This window comes from Gallinula chloropus (assembly GCF_964237585.1).
Source record: "Gallinula chloropus genome assembly, chromosome: 20".
NCBI classification, from domain to species: Eukaryota; Metazoa; Chordata; class Aves; order Gruiformes; family Rallidae; genus Gallinula; species Gallinula chloropus.
In genome coordinates this window covers 10,908,496-10,926,501 of record NC_140105.1, presented here as the reverse complement: position 1 = coordinate 10,926,501, position 18,006 = coordinate 10,908,496, and the positions used below count along the sequence as shown (strand labels likewise).

General features: G+C 39.9%; 1 protein-coding gene across 2 annotated transcripts in view; it reads left to right on the top strand.

The window, feature by feature from the left end:
- The window catches only part of SPAG9 (sperm associated antigen 9), a gene marked incomplete at its 5' end in the record, with an annotated part of 64,506 nt that extends 46,916 nt beyond the window's left edge, over nucleotides 1–17,590 (top strand). The window contains 12 exons of one of the 2 annotated variants that reach the window (XM_084273620.1): nucleotides 804–1,031; nucleotides 1,844–2,039; nucleotides 3,388–3,510; nucleotides 4,074–4,154; nucleotides 4,566–4,633; nucleotides 5,832–5,980; nucleotides 7,088–7,259; nucleotides 8,232–8,345; nucleotides 10,073–10,111; nucleotides 10,986–11,162; nucleotides 11,935–12,072; nucleotides 13,896–17,590. In XM_084273620.1, coding sequence (XP_084129746.1) covers nucleotides 804–1,031; nucleotides 1,844–2,039; nucleotides 3,388–3,510; nucleotides 4,074–4,154; nucleotides 4,566–4,633; nucleotides 5,832–5,980; nucleotides 7,088–7,259; nucleotides 8,232–8,345; nucleotides 10,073–10,111; nucleotides 10,986–11,162; nucleotides 11,935–12,072; nucleotides 13,896–14,011 — 1,601 coding nt within the window. In that variant the 3' untranslated portion in view covers nucleotides 14,012–17,590. The remainder of the gene's footprint in view (nucleotides 1–803; nucleotides 1,032–1,843; nucleotides 2,040–3,387; nucleotides 3,511–4,073; nucleotides 4,155–4,565; nucleotides 4,634–5,831; nucleotides 5,981–7,087; nucleotides 7,260–8,231; nucleotides 8,346–10,072; nucleotides 10,112–10,985; nucleotides 11,163–11,934; nucleotides 12,073–13,895) is intronic. The other variant, XM_084273621.1, reaches the window with a different exon arrangement.
- Between the last annotated feature and the right edge of the window lie 416 nt (nucleotides 17,591–18,006).

Here is an 18,006-nt window from a genome sequence, read left to right as displayed (position 1 = left end):
CTTATTCAGGTTTTCTTACCCAATGAAAAACCAATGATAAAATTTCACTTGAAGATAAGAAGCAAGTCTTGGAGGTTCCTGTAGAGGGAATCCTTGTTACACTGAGAGTGTATGTGGAGAGTGTACTGAGGGAAGTTTAATAGAAGGGTAGTATGAATCTGGAGAAGAAGTAATTATGCTTTTGAATTTCCTGTTTCTTGGCTTATGCTTAGAGAGCACTAGCTCCAGTGAAATAGTTTTGTTCAATGAGTTCAGGAGAAATCTCTTTCTACAGAAGTTTGAGGTTTTGCTCCACTGAAACTAGTTGTAAAATCATAACAGCACAAAATATAGTAAAATTACAGAACGATCAGGAGACCAAGGATATTTTAAGTCTTAAGTATTTGAGAGGGTTGTAGGAGAGAAAAACAGCTTCTTTTCCAGAACACAGGGTCTATTGCAGTAAAAAAATCTTCAGAAAGAGGTAGCTAGGTGCCCTTGCATGTATGCACTGTTATGGAATATAATTTTAACAGAAAACATATTTGAAATACAAATAAATTAGTTGGAAAAACGGCAGTTGGAAATACAATGCATGGCATTCAGATGTGCAGCATGTGTAGGGAGTGCTTTTGCTTTCTGAGTTTTGTGACAGCATCTTCAGTGTCTGCTGATCATGTTAAAATGAGCTTTTAGATGGGTATCTGCATGTTAAATCTCAGTTGCTGGAGAATTCATTCTGTTTGAAAGCTTAGTTTGTTAGTAGATAGCAAAGTGACTCCCCTTCATGCCCACGAGAAATGTATGAGTTTAATCTCTTTCAGGGGCAAGGGAAACAGACTATCCTGCAGGAGAAGAAGGGTCTCAAGAAGCAGATCCCAGTCAAGTGGACAAGTCATCTCTGTGTGGAAGTATGACTAGCAACAGCTCTGCAGAAACAGATAGCTTGCTAGGAGGAATAACAGTGGTTGGCTGTACTGCTGAGGGCATCACAGGAGCACCTGTAGCTCACGATGCAAACGGTGGCTCCCCAATGACAGATAAACAGTCAGGTATGGCAAACTTACAAGTATGCCAGGGATGGACAGACTCCATTAGGTATAACTGAGAAATGACTGGTACCAGTATTTAATGTCACAGCTTGCCTGTAAGCGATGATAATGTAAAACAAGCACTCTGTGGGAAATGGCCTGGAAGCCTGACACACTTGGACTGTGTAACTGTAGCCAGAAACTTTGTGGAGGTGATAAACATGTATAGACAATTGCTTCTTTCAAAAGAGAATTTGATCAGGTGTGTGGTCTAAAGAGAGCTTTCAAGTTACCTGGTATTTGAAGTGCAGACCTTACTGACAAATGATAGACCATAGATATATGCCTTAACTCTTGTGAAGTCACACTAGAAATTTAAGTGAAGCTACGTAGTTTATAGGCAATCTTAATTGTTTCCAATATACACCTTTCAGAGCTGCATGGTGATTTGATTGTTAATGGATATGTTTATTCAACTTGAATGTCACTTCTTATGGCATGTAATACTGTCACCATAGTTCTGATCTTTAATTGATTTGATTTCACTTCTAATTCCAGTTAATCACATCAAGGGCAATCTGTGTCATCGGTCACTGGACTGGTACTTAAAATGCATTTGACACTTGATATGCAAACTAGTGGGTTGCACTGTTTCAGATCTGATTTTTTTTTTGTGTGTGTTTTGATTATTTTTTTAAGATGAGATATAAAATCTCTATTGGGAGTGTCTGGTCATTAAAGCTATTCACCTAGTATTGCATCCTGCCTGTTTTAAACAGTTGAGAGTTCTCTTGCACTTGTTAAAAGCTTTTCAAATTCTTTTTGCTCCATAGATATAGCAACTGAAAGCAATTCAGTAGATGAGAACATTCCAACAGCAGAGGAGGCAACAGAAGCAACAGAAGTCAATGCAGGGACAGGAGAAGATTCAGCTGATATCGCACAAACTGGAGTCTACACGGAGCATGTCTTTACAGACCCTCTGGGAGTGCAGAATACAACAGAGGCATCTCCAGTGTACCAGCCTAGGTATATAGTCCTCATACCTCTTAATATTTTTAAAAAGAAAAACATGATGTCTGCAGGAAAAGAACATGGGGATGAAATGACTGTTTAAATATGTTTAGGTTTATATAAGAAGTTTTAGTACAATTCACTCTACTCTTTGCTTGTGTGAAAAGTTCACCTACATACAAAGAGCTTTTTGCCTGTGACCTCATATGCCTTGAGTTCAGACACCTCCAGAGTGTGGCATAGGGAGTGTCTACCAGGTTGGCACTAAGCCCTCCCACGGACTTAACGGGAATGTTGTGGTTTAACCAGGCTGGCAGCTAAAACAACCACATAGCCAATTGCTAACTCCTCCCTCAGTGGGGTGGAGGAGAGACTAGAAAAGGGGAAAAAAACCACCCAGACTTGTGGCTGTGATAAAGGCAGTTTAATAGGACTGTATATAGTGTTCTATATATTTTTATCACTTTTATTAAGTGATGAACAGTACAGTATCTTGCCACCCAAAATTGATGCTCAACCAGTTCCTGAGCTGCCCTGTGTCCTGGCCAACCCACAGTTATATATGGAACATAACATCATATGGTATGGAATATCCCCTTGGCCATTTGGGGTCAGCTGTTCTGGCTGTGCCCCCTCCCAACTTCTTGTGCACCACCAGCCTTCTTATTGGCAGGGCAGCATGAGAAGCTGAGAAGTCCTTCACTTCACTGCTTGACCCCAACAGAAAACATCAGTGTGTTACCAACATTATGCTCATCCCAAATCCAAAACACGGCACAACACTGCTAGGAAGAAAATAAGCCCTGTGCTGAAACCAAGACAGTGGCACTGATCTAGAGATGCCCCTTTACATTCTCAGTTTGATTTTATAAATAAAATTTACACTCCTTTTTCCCAATCACCTGGCTGTTCAGGTGGATGTTTCATTTCTCAGAACACAATCAGATTAGTTACAGGAGTGGAGAAGCAGCTTGACAGTAATGAGTGTTTCAGATCTTTAGAAATCTTTGGGCACTGCATACAGGCACAAAAGTATCATATGACTTTTTTATAAGTACTTCTCTTGCCTCTGGTGTTATGACTCTTCCATCATTCCAGTGAGATATCAGCAGTACTGACAGGCTTGAATGGAACCTAAATTTTCTTGTGTAAGTAAATGGCCATTTGAAAACCTCAATAACAGTGAGTTTCTTTGTGTCATGCTTTCATACACAGTTATTGTTTGGGGTTTTTTTTTAAATACCTTATGTACTTCAGGAGCCAGTGTAGACACTAGCAGCAATGAAGTAAATGTGTAGTTTATCATCTGAGTCATCTGTGCACTTTATTCAGTGTGTTTTAACTGTTGATTTGGTTTTTTTAGCACTGAATCAGAGTTATATAAAGATGTTGCAGTTTTGCCAAATGAGCAAGATCTAGTGAGAGAAGAAGCACAGAAAATGAGTAGCCTTTTACCAACAATGTGGCTTGGAGCACAGAATGGATGGTAAGAAAACGCTCATCTTGTTAAATATATTTGGAAAAATTATTTTAAACTTTAGTCTTGTGCCCACAGGCCTGATAACTGTCTTAAGTCAAGATTAAGTGCAAGAACACCTCGAGAGCCTAAACTTTGTATGCTTTGCTATGTTTAGGTGTTAACAGAATTCAAAGAAAATACTGTAGATGATGAGCAAGCTCTTTTTGACAGATTTTTTTTCTGCAGAAAAGTGTTAGTTCAGGGTTTTTTGTAGCCAAATTGTTGTGGTCTGATAGTCATGACTGTCTATTTTATTTCACTAGAAAAATCTGTTTCCCTTTTTACCACAGATACCTGCAGAGGAGTGGGTTGTGATTTCAGGCCTCTGAAAAAAAACATTCTGCCAGCCCATGTAGTTCGTTTTTTTCAGTCTATACATAAGATTTCATCTTCCACCCAAAACTCTTTTCCTTTTGATTGTGGGTTTCCCCTTTGATTATGGATTTCGGTTACAGGGATTTTACTTTGGCTTTTTCCTGTCTGGCAGACAGTTCTTAGTGCTTTTAACCCTTCCTGATTTGTCTTTGCAGCCTGTATGTTCATTCGTCAGTGGGCCAGTGGAGGAAATGCGTTCATGCCATTAAACTTAAAGATTCTATTCTCAGTATTGTGTAAGTCCTGAAAGAATGTCATCTAAATCATAATGAATGCTTATTAAAATATTGTGAAGTAGTTTTATATTTTGTCCTCAGATACTGGGAATGTCAGTTGCCATAAATGCATGTGTGTCTTTTGAGGGGCCATGGAAATAGTTTGGGAAAAAAGAAAAGGCCTAGTAGTGCATTAGTAGTCTCTGTGGAAAATACTAGAGCTTAAATGATGAGCTGTAGCTGGATACTGAAAACAGTTACAGGTTGTTAGCCTTGATGTCTTCTTCTGGCATTGTAGATAGCAACGTTTGAAGCTGGTGTTGAATGTAAAAAATATGCTGAAAAACAAAATGTTTCTACCTTACTTTAAACTGGCATTTGGAGAAATGCAGACTAACAGTGTGTGTTCTTGTGCCTCCTTTCTCTTCCCAGACATGTAAAAGGAATAGTATTAGTTGCACTAGCTGATGGAACACTAGCAATATTTCACCGAGGAGTTGGTAAGCATTTGATTAGATCTTGAAGCCAGTGAAGGTGTAACAGGACTTGGGAGAGAAATGTGCCATTTGTAAATAGTGCTTTGAGAACGTATTCCCTGATGGCCACTGTACAGGTTGTAACAAGAAATTGTTCTGGTATTTCAGGTGCAGTCTCAGGTGCCATTTTCACACTGTCCTGATGCATTCCTGGGATGTTTTTATTTTCCTCTGAGAACAAAGGGTTGTGTGAGCTCAGTAGTGAAAAGCCAGTTGATAAAATCTTGCGTCGTCATATCTCTTGCTTTTCATCATGCTCAGTAGTCACATCTTCTTCAGTTTCATTATTAGTGTTGTTAATTGTCTGTGGCCAAGTCCTTCAATGAGAATTATGTTAGTGTCCCCTCAGAATTTCTGCCTAAACCAGTCCTGGACAAGCTCCATTCTTCAGCCTCCAGAATAAGGACCTGGAGGGGAAGGTCTGACTAACTGCAACTTACCTGTTGGCTTATTTCCACAGCATCCTGTTCACTTGTGTAAACTTCTTGTGGAGTTGAAGTCCCTGTGATCAGTATTTATAAGAATTAAATAGGTTGCACAACACTAATGCAGATATTGGGATGAAGTTATGTTTTTAGTGTTCTGTTATTTTTAACTCTAACTCCAGTGCCTTAGAATCCTTAAGGATCTTGAGTAAATGTCAGTGATAATCTGTAGCTTAGCTCAGTCTACAATAGAATTTTCCTTGGTGTTGAATGACCAACAATTTAGTATGTTTTTTAGTGGATTTCAGGTGCAGCTGTTAAGGTCCTGAAGGATATTTTAATAACCCTTGTGCACTGGCCCACATACCTATGACTGGTCAAGCAGCAAGTGCTTAGCAATGTGTGGGTAGTCGCTTGTAATGTAGACTGATGCCTAACGAAGTAAAGTGTTTAGCACCAGGTAAATGTTTTCATGTGTGTTAGACATGAGTCAGTGTACAATCATATATAAACACAAAGGAGGTTGGGGATGTTGGTTGTTCAGATAATTAGTTGCCTTTTTAAAATGAGGAGCCGAGCCATAAATTTGTAGTGACTTATCCAGATTATTTCAGTGCTATTTTTAAAAATGTAGACTGTTAATATATTTGCTTGTGCTCATAAGCTATTTTTAAACTCCTAGGACCCTGTGCTTTATTATTTCTCTTCTTTTTTTTTTTCTTTTTTTTAAAAAACAGATGGTCAGTGGGACTTGACGAATTATCACCTCTTAGACCTGGGCCGGCCACATCATTCAATAAGGTGCATGACAGTGGTACATGACAAAGTCTGGTGTGGCTACAGGAACAAAATCTATGTTGTTCAACCAAAGGCCATGAAAATAGAGGCAAGTTAAAATCATGTTTAAAGTAATTGTTATGTTTTAATCACATCTCATGCCCGTGCTCAGTGCACACCATGCTAGAGCACACCTGTTTGTTCATCAGTACAGATACAAGCAGCCAAGCAAACTTTTCTTGAGAAATACTATTACATTTTAAGATGTTTAATTGTTTTGGAAGATGTTGAGCCATGATGAGACAGTTCTTACTTCTTAAAACTAAATTTTGGGGTGTTAGTTCTCCACTTCCAACTGAAGAGTGCCCTTGTGCAGAGATTGTAAGGCTAGTGCCAAGGACATGGTCTACATGCATGCCTCATGTGGCCCACCTGCTTGGAACCTTCTTTATAATCCCTGTTTGCATACTTTAGAGGCTCTTAAATTCTAATCTTGAATGTCCTCTTCATCCAGTTATAGAGTAGCTATGTGTAAGGTGTGTACACTGGTGTTTCTGCAGCGTTGTACATGTGTCTGACTACCCTCAAGTACAGGAAGGTTTCTGAAAGCCATTAGCAGTACTAATAACCAGCTTCTGCTAATTGGCCTGAGACATGAGCCAGACCTTTTGAGGATGACTGCTCAGCTCTTCTGAAAATACCAGGCACTCAGTTAATAATCTGTAAATACAGGGAAAGCAGGAATGAAGTCATGCGACAGGGCATGAATTGTTTTGCTGGTGGATAGATAGTGTGTATTTTGCCAGGGTGGGTTTGGTTGGTATGCTGGAGCAAGGCTGGACAGAGCCAGGAAGAAAGACACTTGCAGCATATGTATCTGTGGTGTGACAGGAGGACCTCGTACTGGAAAGACCCTGTGTTAAAATGGGGACAGCAGCAGAGTGCTGGGGTAGTGGATGTAAATGGAATAGGATAGGAAACTATGGCTTTGAGATCACCCTCCAGGGAAGGAAATCAGTGCTTTTGCTACTGCTTTACCAGCATCCCACGCTAATTGTAGCTGAAGTAAACACTGTTATCTGCTTGTGATCTTGCAAATCAGAGGGTCATAGATGGCTTAACTGTCAGTACCAGCAACTTGCTTGAGAGTAACAGGGAAGTCTGTCTTACTCTTTCCCTTGTTTCATCTTCTAATTTAAAATCCAATCTTTTGTAGAAGTCATTTGATGCACACCCAAGAAGAGAAAGCCAAGTGAGACAGCTGGCATGGGTGGGTGACGGGGTGTGGGTGTCTATTCGTTTGGACTCCACCCTGCGTCTCTATCATGCGCACACGTATCAGCATCTACAAGATGTGGATATTGAACCTTATGTAAGCAAAATGCTAGGTAAGTTGACACACAGCTGCATTCTTATACCTCTTGCTGTCTGGAGCTTTCTTTTCCTGTTAGGGTTCAGGGAATTCTGAATGTAAGCTAAAGGGAAGGGTGGGTGGAAGGTTAGTCAAATCCTGTCTGTGAAAACTTGAATCTGGAAGTAGAAGTCTAAGTTAGTCTGTCAAGTGTCATGAGGACAATAAGTCTTTTGATGCAGTCTGAACCTACCTGATTTCTAAGCTGTGCTTTACATCTCAGAACTAACAAGGAAAATGGTGGTTGGGTTGTGCAGGAATCAATAGAGACACTAGAATATTCCTCTTACTGAGCTGGAGCTGAGGCCTCTCTTAAAATTTAAGAGTGGGAAGAATCCATTACATGGAAAAATTGCCTCTTTCAAGAAAATACAGATGCAAAATAGCAAGTTTTTGTTGCTATAGATGCTAATAAGCATTCCTATTTATTTTGTTATAATCTTCATATAAGAGCAGTTTGACCATCTATGTAACATGAGATACAGGTAATCAGGCCATGGGAAATCCTTCACATGTAACTACTGTGCCATTGCATCTGGTTGGCTGCTGTCTGCTCCCCTCATAGTGCTGATGTTAGTGGATGAGAAACCATTACCTTAGATCTGTAAACTCACTAGGTTTTTTTCTTGAAAAGCTGCCCTGATGATGTAAGCCCCAAAAATCTTATTGTGCAGCAATTATGAATCTGTTGCACCTTTTCTGCTCTCACAGTTCATGTTAGTCTTTTTCAGTATAGGTTCACAACTTAACATGGGGTTTTTTTTAAGAGTTTTTTAGCTTTTTAAGTTATCTTTACAACTTTTAAATGTACTCCTCTACCTTGTTTCTGGTTGAAGTGGGAGGGAATTAGTTGTCTGCTTGGTTTGGGAGTTGGAGTTAAGATTCTCTGTTATGGAACTGAACTTATTCTTGCTCATAATTTTTGATGAAAAGCATCTTTTGTTTTTAGGTACTGGTAAACTGGGATTCTCATTTGTGAGAATCACAGCTCTTATGGTGTCTTGTAATCGTTTATGGGTAGGAACAGGAAATGGTGTCATCATCTCCATTCCATTAACAGAAAGTAAGTAAAATATAAATGAATAGCACTGTGCAATATGCTGTAGACACAAAAAGAGAGTATTAAACACCATTCAGATGCTTGCTAATAAAAAGAAAGCTTTACTGCCCACTCTGAGTCTTTCAGGTGTGTAGCAGGTTGGGCCTGTGTGGTAATTAGCATCTAATCTGTGTGTGGTTACAATTACTCTGAGCAAAAAAGCTCATCTACCGAATCTCCTGCCCTTCAGTTTGGGCAGAGTTGCTATGGCTTGAGTAAAAGAGAGACTTTGTAGCCTTAGAGATGTTATGAGCATCAGCTGGGTTTATGGAAGTTTGTTGCTTGTAAGAGATTGTTTTAGTTTTCTAATTCATGTTATTTTTGATTGCCATATGATCACCAAAGTAGTGTGTGTTTGAGCGAGTTGGTATTGTTGCTAATGCAATTCAGTTGGCTTTAGTTCTGGAGAATTCATCACAAAGCTGGTATAAAGGATTGGAGCAGCTATAGTACCAAGTGCTTAAAGGACATGTTCAAAAGTTCCAGGAGTTGTAAACACGTTCTACAAATAGGGCACTAACTTGTAGGTAAAATTACAATAATGTAAATCCAAGTATCTGTGTAATAACAGAGCTCAAACTCTTGTCGTAGGCTGAAACTACTTGGGTGTGGGAGGGGAGAGCACTCTGACCTGGGCAGTTGAGCCTTGGGAGAACTGTCCAGTTCAAGGGCAAACCAAATATTAAATAGGTCAAGCTCATGAAGAATCTCTGTCAAGTGATTGTATTTAGAAGTACAACCCCCACACACACACTTATGCTTGAGACTGACATGGCCAGAAGTTTCAGAAAATAAGGTGTACTACTTTGATAGTCCTAATTGTGCCCTTGTTATATAACAAGTAGTACAGTCTGAGGGGAGAAAAACCTCTTCATGTTGTACCTGCTTTGTTGAACAGCACATACATACATACATCGCTTCTCATACTGTCCCATTACATTGTCCATGCATTCAGTAAATGTGTTTTTTTGCATTGCATGAGTGTACTAAGGAAGGACAGCCTTCCTCTCATGAGTTTGTAATAGTTTAAATCATGCTTTCAAAAATTATAGCTCTTAATTTGCATCAAGCTTAACTTAATGTTGCCAGAGGAGTTTGTTTGAAAACAGTAGTGAACATGAAATCCTCCCTAGTAAAGCTATTCCATTGAACTTCAGTTTTCTTAGCTGTTTGTGAATCAGAACGACTGTGGGTAGCCTGATAGTGGGTTTGAGAACCCTCCTTACCAATAGTCATGGCTTTCAAAAGTAGTCACATCCTTACATAAGCAATTGACTATCTCCAGCTCCCTGTGTCCCAGTAGCACGGCATCTTCCAGATCTGCAGATGATATTTCACAAGGGCACTTGAGGATTTGAGTTGTTCTGTTTATATTATTTTGGTGGCCTCCTGCCAAGGAAAGAGAGAAAGGGGAAACATTGCTAATAATAATAAATTTTATCATGATAAAGCCTGTGGAAGTGGCAGTGCTTTCCTTGTCCATTTTGTACTGGAACTTTTCTAACGAGGTGCTGGTTTTTGTGACTTTTTATTGAATCTTCTGTAATTTGATATTTACTAGTTTGAGGAGCTAAAATTTTTTAAGCTCTACCTTATCAAAAAACCAAAATACAAGAGTGGTGGGTTCTCATTAATCCTTCTCCTCTACTGTCATACCTATCCATTTCCCCTTTCCTCCTTTCTCACTGTAGCTGTAATCCTCCACCAGGGACGTTTACTGGGGCTGAGGGGTAAGTGCAGATCCTGAACGACAAAATCTATTTTCAGGCTTCTAATAGCCACTTTGAGGCTGTTTCCCACTCTTTATAGATTGACCCTTTGTATGTTCCTAAATGTTTTTCCACTTGCAGTTACTGCATTGCAGCAGTTTTATGTTTGCTAAATGGCCACCAATCTGCTCAGCAGTTTAGTATATCATCCTGTGTTGCAGCTGAACTTTCATACAGACTTTGTTTTTCTTCCAGCCAATGTGATACCATATCCTATAACTTTGTCATTAATCCACATCATTTACTGTCTTGTTACAAATCACTGTTTCTTTCACTACTTTGATAGTCTCTGGAATGGAGATGGCTTGTATGTCTAGCATGAGTACTTCTCTGTTTTAATGGATTTTAAAACTTCTCCATAAAAACTAGACACAGAATTATAATAGGGTAGCTCCTTCATGCCCGCAGAGGGCTATTTTTAGAGAATTTTTGCTGGCAAGGGGATACCCTATGATTAGTTGGAATGGAACTGTCTTTAATTATATGTTTAAGTACATTGAATTTGCTCATACTGAAACACATTAGAGGTCCTTGTTTTCTGTGAAAGATACAGTCTTTCACAAATTATTTTCTTCCAAAAGTAGGATATTAAAATCTGGTGTTTATGCTAGACTAATAAGAATCCTGCTCCATTTTCTGATGTACTTAAAATAACGAAGCATGCAATCTTTTTTCTTTCCAGCTCTGTCTTGAATTGGCATTGCTGCCCTCCTGTTTCATTTTTATCTAAGTTGGCTTTAGCTTTTAGATGGTACCATAAGGTTTCTTAACAAATAACCACTTCTGTAATTTGTATCTTCAAGTAGAAAACACTCCTCCTCTTTTTTTTCCACAGCTAATAAAGCAGCAGCAGGCTCTGGGAACCGTCCGGGGAGCGTGATCCGTGTCTATGGTGATGAGAACAGTGACAAAGTGACTCCAGGGACGTTCATACCTTATTGTTCCATGGCACATGCTCAGCTCTGCTTCCACGGGCACCGTGACGCTGTGAAGTTCTTTGTTGCAGTACCTGGTGAGGGTTTATTGCCATTCTTCACGTGAAGCTTTGGGTTTGTCCTCATTCGCTTAGTTAAACGTAGCGTTCAGACAAAGATAGCAAGTGTTTGAAGCTGTATGTTCAGAAGCAATTTACTATGTTCTCTTTGCAGGAGTTGTCTGATTTCTAAGTGCACAGTTGTTTCATGGTGGGGGGGAAACAGTTTGGTCACAAAGAAAGAAGTGTTTTGCTTCTGGGGAAGAAACTGCATCACTCACTGAGTACTCGCCTATTAAGAAGGCAGTCTAATTGAGGGAAGCTCCCATTTAAGGGCCTGACATCCTGCAGGTAGGATGAGCTACTAAGGGAGAAGCCCCCAAAGGATAAACTATCAGTTGCAAAAGCTAAGGGTTTCCTAGAAGCTGCAGTCCTGGCTGAGTACCTTGTCAGTGCTTTTACACACCTTGTGTGCTGGAAGTAAATGGCAGAAGTTCACTTAATGGGTGACACTGAGTCATTTCAGTTGTGCATTGGAAGGTTGTCAGGACTGTTTCAATGTAAGTCTCTAGATCCACATGCTTGTGCTGTCAAATATTTCTCTGACTTCCATTGAACTGACCTGAACGGATTCTGCCTCTCTTTAGAGAGATGAAATCAGAGCAAAGCTAGCTTCCTGTCCCTTGCTGAGGAGTTACTAGGATCAAAGTTAAGTCTATCATTAGACATTAAGTATGTCATCCTATGATTAAATATAGGGGGTATTATTCTGTGAGATATCACATAAAAACGTATTCTGTTTTCAATCCAGGTCAGGTTGTTTGCCCACAGAGTAGTGGTGGAACAGAGCTAACAGCTGACAAACCAGCCCAAGAGTCCTTCAACCAGAGTCCCTTAAAATCCATGTTGGTCATAAGTGGCGGAGAAGGATATATTGACTTCAGAATGGGTAAGAAAACTGACCTTGAAGTCAGCTGTAGCCTCTTCGTTACGGAAGGTCATTAACTGTATAATAACTTCCATTGTGATTGCAGAGTGTATGTGTGTGGTACAGAGCATTTACTGACTGACTAAGCAAATGTGAGGATAGAAGTATCTTTATTCTCACACACACACGCACACTTCTGCAGCTGCTTCTCCTCCACCCAGCAAACCATGACCTCCAGGATGACTGTAAAAAGGTTTATTGGAAGCTCTGCTGTGGAGCCGTGTTCAACCTTATTGTTTGTGCTTTCAGTCTTACTTTGACAGGTTAGTCTTCTGCCTCAACTGCTGGACAACATGTCCTCAGTTACTTAAATATGCAGACTGACTGTAGAAGTCATGTATTACATGAAGAACACTCAAACTAAATTTATTCATTTCTGAGTGAAAAGTGCACAACTGGCTCACTGCTGTCTTTGTGTGGCCTTTGTACTTTGATCACTGCTTTTCTCAGCTAGCAATTCTCCATGATCTCAGCCCATAAAAGATTTTCTTGTACAAACACTTTTTTTTTTGTTAATTGAAGCTTTTGGGGCATTATAACAAAAGGAGAATGGTTGTGGTCCTGTGCTTGGGATCTGCAGCTGGAAACTTTGACAAAAAGGGGCATAGAAGGAGCTGCAACTGCTAGAGTTTATTTTGACCTTTTCTCTAAATCTGTAGTGACTTTCAAAAAAACAAACACACTCACACCCCCAAACCACTACAAAGACAAACCTGTGAAGGCCAGCCCAAATTCTGTCATCCCACCAGTCAATGAGAAACCAGTTCCTGCTTGTAACCCCAGTGGAGGCAGGAAGGACGTGAGGCAGTTCTGTGCCACGCTGTAGTGAGTATTAAAACCTCTGTGTGTATTCCAAGCAAGCTGGTATGGCCACATACCAAAGGTGTGTTTTGCTGTCCTTGTGGTATGATGCAAAGCCACTAACTGAAGTGTCAGTACTGTAGCTATGTTGGTGCAGCAACCTGGCTCAAGAGCAAGTTCAGGCTATTCAGTGTTCAGATTCTTCAGACTTCCAAAGCTGTGTAACCAGAAAACCAGCCAAACTGTGACTTGCAACCTTCCTGAAGTTGTAGGTCTGTTCCTATTTTGTCTGATTAAGCTGATGCTCTTCTGTGCCACTAGACTGCCTGGACACTGATGTTCATTACTGTCTGTGTGCAGGGTTGTTTAGTGGTTAGACTGTCACCTCTGATCCAAGTCAGCTCACGTCAAGAGTTTAGACAAAACTGCTCTGCTCATGAAGAGCAGTTACAGGGAATGAGCTTAAGGCTGTGTTGTGCTAGTGTGTGTGGAGTTGTGACAAGCTAGGGTAAGTAGAGCAGGAGGAGAGAGGGGGTTAAGGCTCATCATATACCTTGTCTCACTTGTTCTCAACCTGCTGCTCTTTCCAGAGCGCTCTAGGTGGCTTTTGTGTTTGTGCTGTCTCTGCTCATAGCAAAACCAGCTCCATTCCTGCCTGGGAGGGGCTGTGGATTTGCGAATTAGGAGTTTCTTCCTCCATTTCCAAGAGCTGCAAGGAAGGAACCATGTAGAATATTTATACTCAAACTATGGTTAGTTGGGGGTTAGAACTGAAAAATATGACCATGGGAATAGTTGACTTGGAAATAATTATGCAACAGTCTTTGTAACATATATATATTCACAACTTCAAAGTGTGCTTTCACGTGAGCTACTGTCACTGGTGGTGTCTTCCTGCAAACCCAGATGTCACCTGGCTTGCTGTGTTTGGTGTTAATATTGGGTTTTGTTGTCTGCCTGAACCAAAGCTGCTGTTTTTTCAGGTGATGAAGGTGGAGAATCTGAACTCCTTGGAGAAGCTCTACAACTTGAACCTTCCGTAGCCAAAGCTGAGAGGAGTCACTTGATAGTGTGGCAAGTAATGTGTGGCAGTGAGTGAGCCTGTAGGATGCAGCTGGAGACCTTCAAAAAAACAGAAAAAGAAAAAAAAAAAAAGGAAAAAAAAAAAAGCTTCTGCATGTTTTTTTATTTTGTGAAACCTGTTTCACTACACGATGTTGAAGCATTTCTTTGCTGTTTAACTTTATATTGCAAATCTGTCATACCTTGAACTATACAGGAATTAGCTTGTGCTGTTTTACTGCACCCGTGTTACATGGAACAGTATAATGAAATCAGATCTTTCTCAAAACTGGTGTGCACACCATAGTAAGCAACTGAGACATTAGTTTTACTGTACCACAGCAATCTAATGTAGTTCACTTCTTTGGTAGTCTCACTTGAGTTCAGCTTTATTACAACTGAGCTTCATTTCACTGTATAATGCATTGAGTAAAACAGCAAAGTTACTCCCAGGGTGTTACAAAATTGACGAATTCTAAGATGGATTATTAAGACTCATCCAAATACTCAGTGAGGGCTAAAGCAAACTGTAAATTTCAGCTGTTGTTTTCAAACCTGGAAAATCTTGCTGGCATAGTGTATACCGTTTAATTTGTTGCGTTCATCTGAATGGGGGGGAGGGGGGAAGAAGAGGGGATTGTATAGGAACTAAGATGACAATATTTAAATAAAATTACATGTTTTCACTATTGAACCTCAAAGTTTGAGAACTGCTGCCCTCAGTAATGAGCAATTTTGAGCATAGTGTTTTTCCATTTCCCTGACATGGAAGAAATTTGATTCCAAAGGGTATTCTTAGGATGATTTAAATTTGAAAAAACTGTAAAATTCTTGAGCAGGGGATATGTTTTGTTCTTTTCATGTCTTAACTCCTTACATCCTAAGCACTAGAATGATCTTCTCTGCCTAGCTGGTCAAACTCATGAGGCACTATGTGTGTGAAGGTTAGAGACCTCGAATAGAGCACGAGAAAAGACTGAGAGTGTACAGGAAAAATGCATTCTGCCCAAGTGAGATTGTAAAAAGGAACTTTAGTGCCAGACAATTAGGTACAAAATGTATTTTTTGTAGCTGCTTACCCCAGTTTAGTAAATAAAAGCTTAGCAACAATGTTAGCAGGTAACACTAAGATTGAATAAATTGATGAAAGTCAGGAGACTTTAATACTAGGCTGACATTCTGTCTACTCACCATCTATTTTTTTAACCATAAGCGTGAGTTGAAGACTGTCTTCCTTTTACATTGAATTGCCTACATTAGTATCAGACCCTAAGTTAAACACTTCATCATTTCTGTACCCAGATTTGCTCTTTCATTTAGTCTCTGGAAAGTAAAAGTTTTGAGGGGTTTTAATAAACATCCAACATTTACCCCCCGAAAGGCTGGGACTGTTCTCTTCAGATTAGCAGAGAAATTTAGTAACTCGATTACGTGAGAGAACTGAACAGTTTCAGAGGAGTAAATATAGAAACTCTTTTTTAAAACTGCCTAAACATTTTTATGCAATAGGAGCAGTTCTGGTCTATCAGGCAAACATGTGTTTATATATTTTCTTAATTTTTTAAATGAACACATTTAGCTGAGGTCTATTGTGTAAATATATATTTAGGCAGCTTTTTCAAATGCATATCATAGCTGATAAACCAGAAAACTCCATTCAGGTCTATTGGTTAGATTTATATGTATAAATACTTTTTAAGCGACATATTTTGTACACAGCTGTTCCTCTCGTAAATATGTATCTAGGACATGAACTATGTAGTAAAAATCCTTATTAAAGATGTCTAGTATCTTGGTAGTATTTTTCTCTTCAGAATGCCAAAAGTGATGAGAGCGTGTTGTTCATAATTTGCTTTCCAAATTCATCTTTAACGTCACTTTTAAAGTACTTTGGCTTAAATATAAAGTCTGGGAGCTAATAAAAGAAAAAAAAAAAACCCCAAAACACCAGATGCAAAAAGTAAACTGGCTTAAACAGTCTTTGAAAGACCTATTTAAAACTTACCCAGATGTGTGCTGAACCTGAAGCCACATCTGAATTAACTTAGGAAATTGGATGTCTAAGAAAAATGCTGTCTGAACTTTTACTGCTGTGCAGAACGGGCACTGAGTGGTGCAGTTTCATTGCTTCTCCTGCCACTTCCTTCTTATTTTGTTTCCTCTTTGGAAAACCAGAGTCTCCAAAGCTTTTTCTCACTGGTTGATTGTCACATTCTCGTGTTCTCAGAAAGAAAAGCGCACAATCCTGTTCCTTGGTTCTTGTTTCGTTTGACTTGGCGATGGGCCGTCTTCTCTGAGCGGCTTCACCGCGCTCAAACCAAGCGATTCAATCGGGCAAGTGTGTACCTGGTCTCTTGCCAAATGTATCTGGTCCACCGTGCCATTGTGGTCACCCCAGTGGGCCAACTCTTGCAAATTTTTCAGAGAATGATTGTTTCTGTCCAGTAGTGGAAGGTTTTTTTTATGCAAAAAATTAGGTTAACCATGTACCACTGCGGGTGTAGATAAAAGGCTTGTGCACTTCTCTGTGTTTCTCACTTAAAAACTTTATCCCCTGGCCTAAGGTACAGTAGATGAAATGGGTCCCTATTGTCATCACAGTGCCCTGGGATTGATAAACTCTACTTAAGGTCGCTTTGAATGGAGAATAAAGCCCATAAAACCCCAGGCAGCGGGATGACAATACCCTCCTACAAATCCCTCTCAAGAATGTGTTTATGCATACACTCCTGTGATTTAAGCATCATATAAATAGGAGCTAATCTCTTGATAGCTACAGCTTGTTAATAGTTTGGAAACATTTTGAGCACAAAATATGCAGCACATTACTTGCCTGGGTAAGGGTGTTTGCATGGTAAAGGTGAAATGCGTTGTATAAGCTGCTGCATTGTCCGTTTCTTGTAAAGGTCTTCCTGCGTTGGATCAGATAGAGCTGGCAGAGCATAGACACTTTATCATAGGCTGCCTTAGTAACAAACAAATGTTAAATCTGTTTTATTCTACTAACTGTTCTAAAGAACGTGTGTCTCTTAAAATACTGTGTAACTGAATATTTATTTCCATGTGAGTATTATAAAAGTTACCAAAGGATTAAACCTGACTTAGCACTCTTGTCAGTGACCCTGTTGAGCCAGGGTCTGGTGAAGGCCCTGCTCTCTAAAGCAAGACATGGTAAACTCAAATACGGTTCTTTAGGGAAATCAAATGTTTTTCTAACAGGGTTATGCCATATTGTAACAACCTATGTTGCACCTCAAAGCATTTTTCTATACACTAAATGTCTCTCCCGCCCTCTAACAAGATTAAGTTTCCTTTATTAATTTTGTTGATGCACATTTCTCAATCTTTTAAACATATATTTTAAACATTTTATGGTCTGTAATTTTTGAAAGTTTTGTCTGTTGGACACTTTACGCTGAATTTTACTTGCCTCTGTAATCCGAGATGGATCCTACAGCGTTAAACTTGCTGTCTGTTTAAAACTTGAGGCTTCTTTTCTGTGAGCAGAAAAGCTCATATAGCAGTGTAGTTATTTCAGTATTTATTTCTATTATTGAATCCATGGGGTTCAGAATGTAACTTTGTACATGAAATATATATAAATATGTATATGAAACATGCATCGGGTTGGTGTGTTCTTTGGAGTCTCACGTGAAGTTCGAAGGGGGTTGGTGCTACCAGAAGGCAGCATAATTGCAAGATGGTTTTTTTTACACTGGCAGACAAGTAATTGCCATCATAAGTACAGGTAGTGCCATGGACTTCAGTCGGCCAACAGCTCGTGTAACCCTGCGATCTCAAACTGGCTGTAAGCAAAAGCTCTGGAGAACTGAACTTGCTGACAGGCTCGCAAACGACATCCTGCCCCTCAGCCTCCTGCATGGCCCACAGACCCGCTGACGCGCAGGACCAGGGGCCAGAGGAGATCCACTTAACCCACAGCTCGTTTCCAGCAGGCACTGGAGTTTGGCTTTCAGGTGTTCTCAACGCCCCATGGCAGAGCCATCTAAGCTGGAATCTGCTCGCTGCTTC